The sequence below is a fragment of the Cyprinus carpio genome, chromosome B20 (genome assembly GCF_018340385.1).
Source record: "Cyprinus carpio isolate SPL01 chromosome B20, ASM1834038v1, whole genome shotgun sequence".
NCBI lineage: Eukaryota > Metazoa > Chordata > Actinopteri > Cypriniformes > Cyprinidae > Cyprinus > Cyprinus carpio.
In genome coordinates, this window is record NC_056616.1 from 28,760,777 (window position 1) to 28,774,061 (window position 13,285).

General features: G+C 35.3%; 1 protein-coding gene across 1 annotated transcript in view; it reads left to right on the forward strand.

The window, feature by feature from the left end:
* Positions 1-2,496, forward strand: part of LOC109084507 (coiled-coil domain-containing protein 25) — a 2,520-nt gene extending 24 nt beyond the window's left edge. The window contains exons 1-9 of the mRNA XM_042746920.1: positions 1-157; positions 421-468; positions 560-599; positions 709-760; positions 844-919; positions 1,005-1,108; positions 1,310-1,512; positions 1,912-1,957; positions 2,053-2,496. The exon at positions 1-157 is cut by the window's left edge and continues 24 nt beyond it. Of these exons, the coding sequence (XP_042602854.1) occupies positions 133-157; positions 421-468; positions 560-599; positions 709-760; positions 844-919; positions 1,005-1,108; positions 1,310-1,512; positions 1,912-1,957; positions 2,053-2,082 (624 nt within the window). The 5' untranslated portion in view covers positions 1-132 and the 3' untranslated portion in view covers positions 2,083-2,496. The remainder of the gene's footprint in view (positions 158-420; positions 469-559; positions 600-708; positions 761-843; positions 920-1,004; positions 1,109-1,309; positions 1,513-1,911; positions 1,958-2,052) is intronic.
* The last annotated feature ends 10,789 nt before the right edge of the window (positions 2,497-13,285 follow it).

Genomic DNA, 13,285 nt, shown 5'->3' on the forward strand with positions numbered 1-13,285 from the left:
CCTGTTGTGGTCGGAATGGATGGTGCACATGACATGTGCCTCTGATAAAAGATTATTTACCTCTGATGTGCTCAGTGTGTTGTTGAATACCTATTCAAAGACTTTTCAAAGGTTGCGTCTTTGCGTAAAAAGATGGTGTTTTACTTTAAAAGCGCCGGTGAGTAGTGTGTTCTCTGTGCCAGGACAAACTGTGTATGTTGTCAACCAAAACAGTTTAAATACGAAACAGTTATAATAATGTTACTTATAAATATACAACATAGAACAAAAAGAAAGATAATCAAAACGGCAATATACTGTAATTTGACATTGTGAGATTATATTGTTGGAGGCTCGGTGTGTGTTTAGATATGCAGCAAGAATAATAATAAGAGTGAACAGTACTTTTTAAAAGTTGCAATACATGCTTCTCTTTTACAGTTGTCTCTCCGCCCTATACCATCTATATGGGCAAAGATAAACATGAAAGTAAGGACTGAATTCCTCATAAATATTATTATAAACACCCTCATCATATGCTTGATTAAGACCATTAATAACAATTTTTGTTTTTTTACAGATGAAGATCTTATAAAGTATGGATGGCCTGAAGATATTTGGTGAGAACAAATATCTGTTTAATGTTTGCCTCTACAAAGGAATTATTACTTTCTAGATTTGCTCTGATATTAGTTCAAGTACAAGAAATATTTGTATCTTGTGTTTCAGGTTCCATGTGGACAAGCTCTCATCTGCCCATGTATATCTAAGAATGCCCATGGTATTTTAAGAGGTTATTCATATTTTAACCTACAGCTTTATTTATAATATTTCCATGTTGACATTTATGTTCACTGATTAAAGGGTACAACGATAGAAAACATACCAAAAGAGGTCCTGATCGACTGTGCCCAGCTGGTCAAGAACAACAGCATTCAAGGTACTGCTTCTTTACAAGAAACATCAAAAATTGTTTGTTTATTTTATTTAAAAGATTTTTAATTTTTATTTAATTTTTTTTACAGGTTGCAAAATGAACAATGTTAATGTTGTCTACACACCATGGGGCAATCTGAAAAAAACCGCAGACATGGATGTCGGGCAAATAGGCTTCCATCGGCAGAAGGAGGTATGAGGAGAGATAACTCTATGATTTCATTCACACTGCAGCCAGTTCTGGACCAGATCAGTCAGTTATGCCAAAAAATACAATTCACTGCCTGTCTGAACAAAGTCTATGTGATTCAAGGTGCTCAGGTATTACTACTGCATTTGGAAATCTTCTAAATAGCTTCTGTATAAATATCCATTTACTATATAATGCCAACAGGTGAAAATTGTGGCAGTAGAAAAGAAAATCAACGAAATCATCAACAGACTAGAGAAAACAAAAGAGGAGCTGTATCCTGATCTTGCTGCGGAGAAGGAGTCCCGGGACAGAGAGGAAAGAAACGAGAAGAAGGCTCAATTACAAGAGCAGAAGAAAAAGGAGAAGGAGGAAACCAAGAAGAAAAAAGAGACGGAAGAATTAAGGTGCTGCATACTGTTAAAATGTTGCGATGCATATTATAACCTCAACACAAACAATTATATATTTACATTTGTTTTTAATAAAATAAAAAAAATACACTGGCATCCAAATGTTTGAGAACATGAGTGAACTTGATTAAAAAATGTCATTACAAATTATGTTATCGGCATAACAGTTTGAGTGAGTGTCTGTTGTGTTTCATAATTCCTAACTCTTTACGCTCCACATGTTTATGCAATATTTTCAGCGTGGTCTCAGACTTTTGGACTCCACTGTAGATACATAAATGATAAATACAATAAAAATAACCTTTGTACATCAGAATCAGTCCTTGAGACGTATCATTTACAGGTACAGGCATCCTTTTTGTGTACTTACTTGTAACATCTGTTTTCCTGTAGGAATTATTCATCACTCATGAAGAGTGACAACATGACCACAAATGAGGTAATACATCCTTAGAGCTTAATATTCTGCAGAGCACTGGCACAAATTCTTTTGTGACTTGAAGTGATTTTTTAATTTTTATTTTTTTGCTGCAGGATGGCTATGATTCAGATGACTTTATGTGAAGAAATGGAATGAATCTGCGATTTAAGAAGAACCAACATCTTCCCCCACAATATCTTGTTTGTGAAAGGAAAGGACTCGAGACATCAGATATGAGCCATCAATAAGAAACCGCTAAATGCCAGGACCGCTCTAGATCAGTTCGTTTTGTCCTTTCTTTGAAAATACAAATGCAATATGTAAAATATGTAAAAATAAAACCAATTCGATTTCTCATACAAACCAGAAGAATTTGAAGATCTCTGCTGATTCTGTACTGAATATTAAACAGTTTTGTTGTTGATGTTTTTGGTTGAAATAAAGATTGAGAGTTGAGCTATATTAATGGATGTGTACACTAATACCTTTAGGGGATTTTTTTTTCTTCTTTTTTTTTGATGTTCTAAACTAAATAAATCTTTAACTTTCTCGGTTCACTTCCGTTGGTATACATTTCTAAAAGCATGTAAATACTCTTTTCTGGACAAAGCTCAAAAAATATGAACTTTTGTTCTCCTAAAATTTAAGTTTTATATGAGAACAGTCGTGGCATCTGGATGGAGCTAGCATTATATTAAAATGTAGTACATAATTTAATATATATAAAAAAGCTGTTGACAGGACTGAACTACATAATATTGTGACTATTGCTTTGTTTAGACTTGCAGTAGTAAAATGATACTGACAAGTCAAATTGGTGATTTTTCCATTCAATCCGATGATAAATACACTGCTTCAGTTTGCTTTATAATGTCACTGGGTAAAGGCCATTATCACAATCACTAGATGGCAGCATTTTATCGAAAAAATATAATTTAACTTGAGACGAGATTCATTTCTTCATATCAGATCTAATTACTACCAGAATTATTTTTATTTTATTATTATTTTTTACCCATCAAATAAGACCCATCCAAATCAATTTAGTGGTACAATAATAACACTGACAATGGTATGTTGTGGCTGAGTGATCAGAAGTGGAGTGTCTTCAGAGTCTGAAGGCTGCTGACAGACCACATCCTCCTAAAGAGCTAACACACTTGTTGCGGTACAGATAGACACAAAAAAGAAGTTATTCTGCAACGGCGGCGTCTCCTGTCCAAGGCTAGTCTGGAAAATATGACCTTGGACTGCCACCTCAGATGTCCTTCACTGGCGGGATGTTTCTGGTTTGTTTATAGGAAAGATTCAGTCACATTCTTTTCAAGCCAGTAGCATTGCACTATGCATTTCCAGGGACTCATTTACAAAAAGTGAATATAAAAGCAAATTGGATTTAAACTTGGAGTTACATCGTCTGAATGAATAAATCATACTGTCACTACAGAGGGACATACACTTTTGGTGTAATTTTGTGTGGAGACAAGTAAATAAACTGCAAATTAATCAAAATAACAGAATAATTTAACAATGGCATGCAATTCAGAGTTGTTTGTCAGAGCTGTTTGAGTCTGGCTTGCATATGTCCTGATTCATTTCCCTTATGCCAGTGATTTAAAAATAATTATAAAAAAGGAGAATTTTCCAGCAAACGTTTTCAGAAGCAAGGATCTATGTCTCTACACCAGGGGTGCCCAAACTCTGTCCTGGAGGGCAGAGTTTAGATCCAACCCCAATTAACCACACCTGAACCAACTAATCAAGCTCTTATTGGCTTACTAGAAACTTCCTGGTAGGTGTGTTGAGGCAAGTTGGAGCTAAACTCTGCAGGACACCAGCCCTCCAGGACCGAATTTGGGCACCCCTGTGCTACACCTTTAAAAATAAATGTTCTTTATTTGCATTAACTTGCAGTTTTACCAATGCTTATTATAATTTGATCATCTAAACGTCTAAGTACAATTTAAATTTGGCCACATTCTACCAAGAAACATTAAATTGAAATTTTTAAAATTAAAGTTTATAAAATTTAAATCTATGCCAGATTTTATTTTATTTTATTATTTTATTTTATGCCTATCAAATAAGACCCATCCAAATCAATTTAGTGGTACAATAATAACATTGATAATGGTATCCGTGTCAACTACACCCTTTAAAATGAAGGTTCCTTACTTGCATATTTGGCTCCATGAAGAATTTTAAACATCCATGGATTATTTCTATTGTAGATATGGTTCTTTATAGTGGATAAAGGTTTCACACTAAGAACAAAATGTCTCTTTTTAGAATTGTTCACTAAATTTCTTTGAACCGGTCAGAAATGGTTCTTCTTAGGCACTGATGTGAAAACCCTCTTTTGGAGACATACACATTCCTGCTCCATGGCTGAAGTTAGCATCAACAAACAACACTCATTGGGTCCAATCGTCTGCTGTCACAGTTAGCTTAGTTAGCTAGGGCCCTGCCACACATAACGTGTCTGCTCCATTAACCTCATGTTTAGAACAAAAAGTCTCTAAATGTGGCTGTGGGGCACAAACCAGACCCTGTCAGCTATACTTCACATCTTCACTGGCCATTAGCACGCACTGCGGCCAAAACTGTTGGCAGGGACCACACACACACACTCACACTGACAGAGCGGGGATAAAGAAACAGGAAAGCAGTGAGAAGTGTGGACCACCGCACAAAATGAAAAGGGATGTGCATCTGTGGTCTTCCGAACTGACCGGGCCAGCTGGAGCCTTTAACAAAAGCAAACAAGGTCATAAAGTGGGTGCAGAGAAGAACAGGCCTGGAGACGAGCCACTGCGATGTGAGGAAATGTGGAGGACACATGGGGCTGATTGAACAGTTCCTGCACAGTCGGGGAATGAGAAGACCTCAAACAATGAGATAAAATGCTGCTTTCTGAACCACTGGGGAAAAAAACACAAAAAGTCAAAGGGTTTTGATTATGATCATGATTATGAAGTGTTAACTTAATTTATAAAGAAAGTGGAGACACCGTCTCAGTAAGTTCAGGTCGTCTCATCATTGTATTGTATTTGCATTCCCACTTTCTTTCAAAAGTGATAAATGCTATTCTTTTGAACTTCCTATTCATCAATGAATTATTCACAGTTTTCACAAATCAGCATATTAGAATGATTTCTGAAAGACCATGTGACACTGAAGACTGGAGTAATGGCTGGTTTGTTATCACAGAAATAAATGACATTTTAAGATATCATCAAACAGAAAACAGTTATTTAAAATTTTAATAATATTTGTTTTTTGACCACTGAAAATTTGTCAAATTGAACAATTTACTCCTGAAGCCATATTGAAATTCCACCTGAAACATATAGTGCCTTAAAAACTGGCAGAAGGAAAGTTTGTTAAAGGGGTCATACGATGTTGCTAAAAAGAACATTTTTTGTGTGTTTTTGGTTTAATGAAATGTGTTTATGCGGTTCAAGGTTAAAAAAAACATTATTTTCCACATACTGTACATTATTGTTTCTCCTTTATGCCCTGCCTTCTGAAACGTGTCGATTTTTACAAGGCTCCTTGCTCTGAAAAGCGAGGTGTGCTGTGATTGGCCAGCTATCCAGCACATTGTGATTGGCCGAATGCCTTAAACGTGTGATGGAAATGTGACGTGTGGCGGAGGTGGCAACAACAATACTACAGCGAGAATAAAAGGAATGCCTTCTTTCTTTGTGTGAACATCTGGGCGGCGTTATGCAAATCTTCCCACATACTGACATAGAGATGTGGGGGTGTGTTAGAACGAGCTATTTCAGGGGGGCGTGGACAAGTTTCAACTTTTATAAAGAATATCTCTTTGGATTTGAGACTTTACTCTTTGCAACTTTACAGATCTTCTTTATTCACCAAGAGCTTGTAACACTCCAAAGAGAAAGGAAAATTTGAAATCGCGTCATATGACCCCATATGACGCAAAATGTAAATGGGCATGAATATTCTTGAGTTACAGGCATGCAAACTTTTGAATAGTCACCACTGGCATATACTGCAACAAATATATCTAACTTTCTTAAAATAAATGTGCAGGGGAAGTTTCTGGAATTTGGTTGATTTGACACGAAATGACTCATAATACAAAACACATTTAAAAACAACAACACAAACAAAATAATTGCCCACCTTCTGTTATTTTTATACTGATCTAATAATATTTTCTTTGCTCTTTGCCTAAATATAACCCACACATAATCCATGTTTGGATTTTTATTATGACATCATTTAGCTATTATGAATTCTACAGGGGAAAAGTTAAATATGCAATCTACAGTTCAACAAAAACAAATCTGAGATTACTTTGTGAACAAGCCACATTTGTAATCCATAAATGCATTAGCTGTTTTAGCTCTTGTTTCTAGTAATATCTTTGCATAAAACCTACAATCATTTCAAACAACATAAGCGATGATAATTACATGAAATTATTAACTTTATATTTCAAGCAGAGGAGATGCCCTCATTCATGAGGTTAGAACCCAATGGAGCTTCATTCTTCAGAACACATGATCACTCCCCATGGGAACAGTTAGAGACTTACTTTGTGCTTGACTTATCGGCAGCACACTTCATGTCATGTGCTTCTGTCACTTTTATATTTCTGATTAGATTTATTTTATTAAATTACACATTAAATTATACACTGCTAGAAACCAGCTTGTTCCAATACATAGCAATCAACCTAAGCTGATTTTAGCTGGATTTTTTCAGCAGAGAAAGCAGACGTAGCTATAAGACAGAAATAGTTATTTGCAATTCAATGTTAATATCAACACAAGTCTCAGAGTGTTAGAACACCTTTTCCACAGCAGTGTTGGGACAGAAGTTCAACAATCTTAAGTAGGGCAAAGCAAAATTTCATTCTTCAGAGACATTTTTGCAGGGAATGCACAGAGCAGGTCAGGCATGTGTGGAAACTGGAGAATATGTGTGGATTGCACCTGAGGGAGCCATTAAATCAAGGTCATGTGATGCTCACCAACAGTTCAAAAAACTCTTGGCACTGTCGTAACGCTCTGAAATTCATTTGGGAGCTCGGCCATATGATTCTGGATCTTTGAATATAAGCCCAGGAGGAAACATGAAGCTCAACAACAAAGGATATCAGCGCTGCATCCAAAATAAAACCACATCTCATATGGAGAAAGTCTCCTCTCTCAAGACTGTTCCACAGAAGAGTTCATGAGTTTAGATCTGCCTCTCGAGTCAATGAAATCATTGGCAAATGCAAATCAAGCACTTTATACACACAGTCCCATGCTTTCTCGATGACACCCACAGCAAAACACTTTAAAGAGTCTGGACTGGAGGGGGGTGCGGTTTCATTCCCAGAATGAGGCTGTGGTTGAGGGGCTGTCAGAGGGAGGCGTCAGTGTAATCTTTGTGGTCTGGAAGTCATTCTCTTTATGTCCAAATGAGCTTGTTTATTTTTATCTATTGAGAAATAAAGCTGCTTTATTGTGGCTCAGTTGAGTTGCCATTTCAACTCTATAACTGTTCAGTGTCTCACTGCATGAACCTTGTAAAATAAGGCAGAGAGAAAGGCTACAATTGCCTGTTTTGTATTGTATAATACAGTCTGTATTTTTATTGTTTTGCCTGTTTAACCACATTGCTTATAAATAGTTCTCATTTCAGGGTGACCATAGAAAACCCATTAAATTGTTCCTCATAATTTTGAAAACAATAGTCAAATTGGGTGTCTGATGTTTGGAAATCATGCCTGCCTCAATGCATTTTACATTCTCTTTACAGAATGCCTTAGAAATGCAGTGTTTTTTTGCAGAAGGCTGAACAAATTTGACAGATTTGTCAACAATAGAATGCACTCAGCGTAGACAAGAAGTTATATTAGATATGATTTCTAATTACTCCTTCCTCACTATTTAATTGCACTGCAAACATTTTTGCACACAAAATTGAAGAAAAAATAATAATATCTTGATCTGGGATGTAACTGGACACATATGTAAACATGCAATGTAACCATGTTACAATAATGTACTTTTTGAAATGCATAATGCATTCTGTTTTGGCATCACAATATGCAGTAAGCAGTGTGATTGCTTACTGCATATATCTATATAAAATGCTAACTAACTAAATATATACAGTATAAACACACAAATAAATACACATATTGCTGATGATATTATTGCATGAATATGTATAACAATCAGTTCTGATTGACTGCTACATTCAGCAGGTAAATGTTTTTTCTATGATGACTGACGATTACATATATGTTTGTTTTTCTTGTACAATGTGATAGGTATATATATATATATATATATATATATATATATATATATATATATATATATATATATATATATATATATATCAAATCAGTAGTTAATGCCCATTTTTTGTGTGTGTGTTTAATAGTGATTTATTTTTATAATTATTAACTTTTATTATTTGTATTTGATTACTAAGTACAATAACCAGAAAATTATTCACAATTACTACCCTACACTCCATTCCAGTCCGACCTGGAGGCAATTACACAGACAAACAAACCTACATGTGATGTAATGTAAACATCATGCAGAAAAGAGCCCTGCATCACACTTGGCATGCCCAGAGTTGTCGTTTCATCTAATCACCATAAATGCAAACAATGCCACACATGAGACTGCATGGAGACAGTGGAGGCGTTTATATAAATGAGCATATAAGCAGTCGCAGCCTCCTCGAGATGTCCTCCAAGCACAATTAGAGAAAAATGGCAGCATGGCGTGGGACGAAGAGGAGGGTCTTGGCATTTATGCTGAGTTGTTCATCTGTGGTTGCCTATGAGGAGCCCTTTGGGAGGAACAGGACTTGACTGGCAAGTAGAGCTAACAGGGTCCAGATGGCGCCCCAGCGTTTGGGAAGGAGGTCAGGGGTTGTTACTACAGCTGCGGGGCAGTGGAAAAATCATATTACAACCATTGTATGAAGTGAACATTTTGGACGCACCCAAAATCTTTTAAAAACCACATGGAGAGGTAAAGGAGGGGCCAGAAAAGTGTTTAAACATATGCAAGGTGCCACAGCCAAAGGAAGGCAGAGCTGACATTGCTTTAATTTTATGTTCGACACTCATATGGCATGTTAACGAAGCATGTAAAAGGGAAACAGCTGGGGTATATTGCCCTACAGAGGATGTTGTCATGTTATGCAGTGCCATTTCAGAGCAAAATCGGATTGGTAGAAGAACAGTACTCATTGTATAAGATTACTGAGAAAACCCAAACAGCAGAGCAAAACAGTCCAAAAATGCTGATAAGTCTGATAGCAGAAAGCTACTACTAAGCTGCAGGGAGATTGGACTCATGTCAAGACACTTTTAGGGAAAAATACAAAATATAGTGTCGAGCTGTTAGCATAATGGAAAACTTATATTAATATCAATATATTAATATTCTTTGGGACACTATGAAAAGCATTAAAGGGATAGGTCACTCTAAAATTTCAATTCTGTCATCATTTACTCATCCTTACATCGTTCTAAACCTGTATGACTTACTTAAATTGGGATAGTTCACCCAAAAATGAAAATTACCCCATGATTTACTCAGCCTCAAGCCATCCTAGGTGTACAGTATATGACTTTCTTCTTTTATCAAAAAATGTCCAGGCTCTTCCAAGCTTTATTATGGCAGTGAATAGTGGTTGAGATTTTGAAGCAAAATAAAGTGCAAGAATTCATTATAAAAAGTGTTCCACATGGCTCCAGGGATAAATAAAGTCCTTCTGAAGAAATTCGATGCCTTTGTGTATTTAAAATGTTATAAACCATAATCTCTGGCTTTCACTAACTGACGTACGTGCATTCACAAGAGAGTGGCATTCCAGCCTTTTTTTATTTTATATTTTTTTTACACATATACACCTGAGTAAATCATGGGGTAATTTTCATTTTTGGGTGTACTATCTCTTTAATGTAGAACACAAAAGAAGATATTTGTAGAATGCTGACTACCATTTACTTTCTGTTCCCATTGACTTCTATTATATTTTTTTGTCCGTACAATTGTCAGTGGGAACCAAAACTGTTGAGTTAGGCCTGCCAACATAAAAAAAAAAAAAAAAAAAAAAAAAAAAAATCTTCTTTTTATCTTATGAATGACACTCATACAGGTTTGGAACAACATGATGGTGAGTCAATCATTACAGAATTTTTATATTTGGGCGAGAAAAAAATAATTTTCTGAGAAAAAGGTCAGAATTGCGAGATATAAACTCACAATATTACTTGCAATTCTGTGAAAAAAAGTCAGAATTGTGAAATATAAATTTACAATTGCAACAAAAAGTAAAAAATATAAGATAAAAAGTTGAAATTACCTTTTTATGTGGCAGAAACTAAAAAAATTGAATAGTTAGATATAAATTCACAATTCACAGAAAAAAAAAGTCAGAATTGCAATGTGAAATTGAAATTCTGTCAGGCCTATGTCAGAATTGTGAGAAAAAAAAAGTCAGAATTATGAGACGAAAATTCAGAATTACCTTTTTATTTCTTTATTGTGATGGAAATGGCATTCAGTAGATTATTAAAGTATAAAGCAGTCTGTATATAGCAAAACAACGTTTCTGCCTTTAAAACCATTTTGAATAACATGATCAACAGGGCCTGACTGCACAAAACCTCTTAAGCAAAGAATACCTTTAATTATAATTAAAAACAAATCATCCCTACGATTTTTTAAGTCAAGTTTTGTTGTTGTTGTTTTTAACTGGATGCTAGTTTTACACAAACCTGTGGAGATCATGCATGCTGTCGTTAAAGCATAAGGAGGACAAACCAAATAATAAGATATTTATGTGCATGCATTCATGTGCATTAGCTTAACTTTTAAATAAAATTATGCTGTTTGTATAACCTGTAATGAAAAAGAACGTGTATTACATTGGAAAATACTTTCTTGCTTTTAGACAAATAATCTCTTGGACTGAATGGCTGGAAGACGAACATCCCTTGGCTTTCTTCATGCATGCCCTTCACAAATGATTTCAAATGAAACAACTCTGACGTTCCAAGGCTGCTGATTGACGAAAATAACACATGGATAAGTGTAAAATGTCTTAGCAGAGGCAATGGGCTTGCAGGGACTTTATTCAAAAATGTAAAATATTCTGCCTGTCTTTATCCAATAAATCAACGATTTCTTTGGAAGGCTTTTCATCTAAAAGGAATGAAACTCTTCCCAATATCTCAATCAAATGTACCCTTTGACTTGTATTGGTGTTCACAATTTGCTAAGCACAGTTTAAATTGCAAGCATAGCAAGCAAATGAGTTTGAGAAGCTGTTGCTGCACACACACTTCAAAAGCACTTTGCAGATTGCAAAACAGAGCAGCATGTGACCCCAAACCAGGTCAGAAAATTACAGACCCCTTTAAGACCACCTGTAAGGGGCAAAACTTTTTTTACAGCAAAGCTCAAGTCAAGTAACTGTGACCATATATAGATGCATATTATACTTTAAATAGATATATTACGATTAGAGATTTGGAATGATTCCATATTATATGAGTTTGATGTTAAGCCCTTTGTCTGCACTTCAGTTGAACTCTGGTTTTAACTGCCATTTCCAGATGATTTTTTATGTTTGATAAAAACCCAACCCACCCTTGTTTACTGTTACTGACATACCAGAGTAGTTTCTCTTTTTTATATAAAGCATCACACCGTTCCCTTTGCCAAAGGCTCCAAACTGATGCAGTTTGTTTGGAGAGAAGCATTTCCTCCTCCATATGGTTTTAATAAGGAGTCTCTGAGTATGTCTGTATAACGAAATCCAAATAATGTTCTTGTTTTATTTGGTTTAATTTCAAAACAATTTCTGCAGCAATTTCAATTCAATTATTTGAATCATTTAATTTAAGAGAAACAAACAAACAAAACATATCTCATGTATCAAGCTATTCAGTGGCATGTGGTAGACTTCAAAAATGAGACAACAAATTTTATTCATTCATTTTTTTGGTTGATTGATGTCAATAAAAGATAAAGGCATTAATTAAAAGTTTAAAGAACATGCTGGCACTGTCACCATGCAACTAATACTAATATGCTTATAAGATCATTTACATTAACATACTATTTTTTAAAACAAAATCACGCCAAAGCTCATCAGGTTTATGCAAATTAGTGCATTTGTTTGAATCAGACATGATCGCATGGGTTGTTTACAATCTAATTAATGAAGCTGAAGCCAATTTGCAGACTGACTGATAAGATAATATGCTTATCATATATCATATATTATAATATATCTCTCTCACACACCACACATTTGGGCCTCTATAAGAACGCAACAAAAAACTCCCTCCCTCTCAAATTTTATCCGGCATGTTACTCTTGCGTTGATGTTTGAGTGAGCGAGTTGTTTGCTGTCTAATTACTGGAGCTAATTTGTGGACTGACAGGATAATATGCAATCAAGTCATTTTTCACCTGTATTTTGTCATTATCTCTTTCACTCTCATTCCACACTTTCTGGACCTCTATGACAATGCAACAAAAAACTTGCTCCCTCTCAAATTTTATCCGCTGTGTTAATTTTAAGACCAAGATTTTACTCCCACCATGAAGATGCTGAACGGGTCTGTCCAGAGGTTCTGGTTTTGTTCAGGTTGTCACTTTTCCAAAAGGACCTTTCACTGAGACTATTAACTGTTAGCTTGTCGTCTGGGTTTATAGTCTGTTAAGGTTTATGAGTAATTTACAGTTCCCTGAGCACTGACTGAAAACCAAATTTATGTTGTACAGGACGTCTGGCCATGTTGTCAGAACATATTTTCATGACCTTAAAGGCGTCCTTTTTGACACAATTAAAGAGAACATTTGCGAAGTGAAAATGAAACAGTAATAATGTAGTACATTGAGAATGCTTCCTGGAACATTAGTTTTAAAAAGGTGTGCAAGATCACAAAAAAAAAAAGTGTGCAAGGAAATTTCTCTAGATAATGTTCACCCTGTTCTCCATCACAAAAAAATAAAATAAAAATACTTTAACAATAAAATCATGTCAAACAGTCCACAATGTTCTTCCTAACTTGCCGTCCTCTCAACTCATGGCCTTATACATGCGGTCCAGTTCCTAAAAGACCAATGTCATGCTGGGGAAATCTTTGGAAGGATTATAAACCACTTACTTGCAAAATGAAAATGTCAAGCAAAAACATCCATCATTTTCAAGGACATATATCTGATAAAATATCCACAGATCTGTGCTGATGTTACGTCCGAGCTCTGCTGTTTTTGATTAATAAAGGTAAAAATATGTGTCTAAGTTTGACCGAAAAAAAGAGAGAGAGAG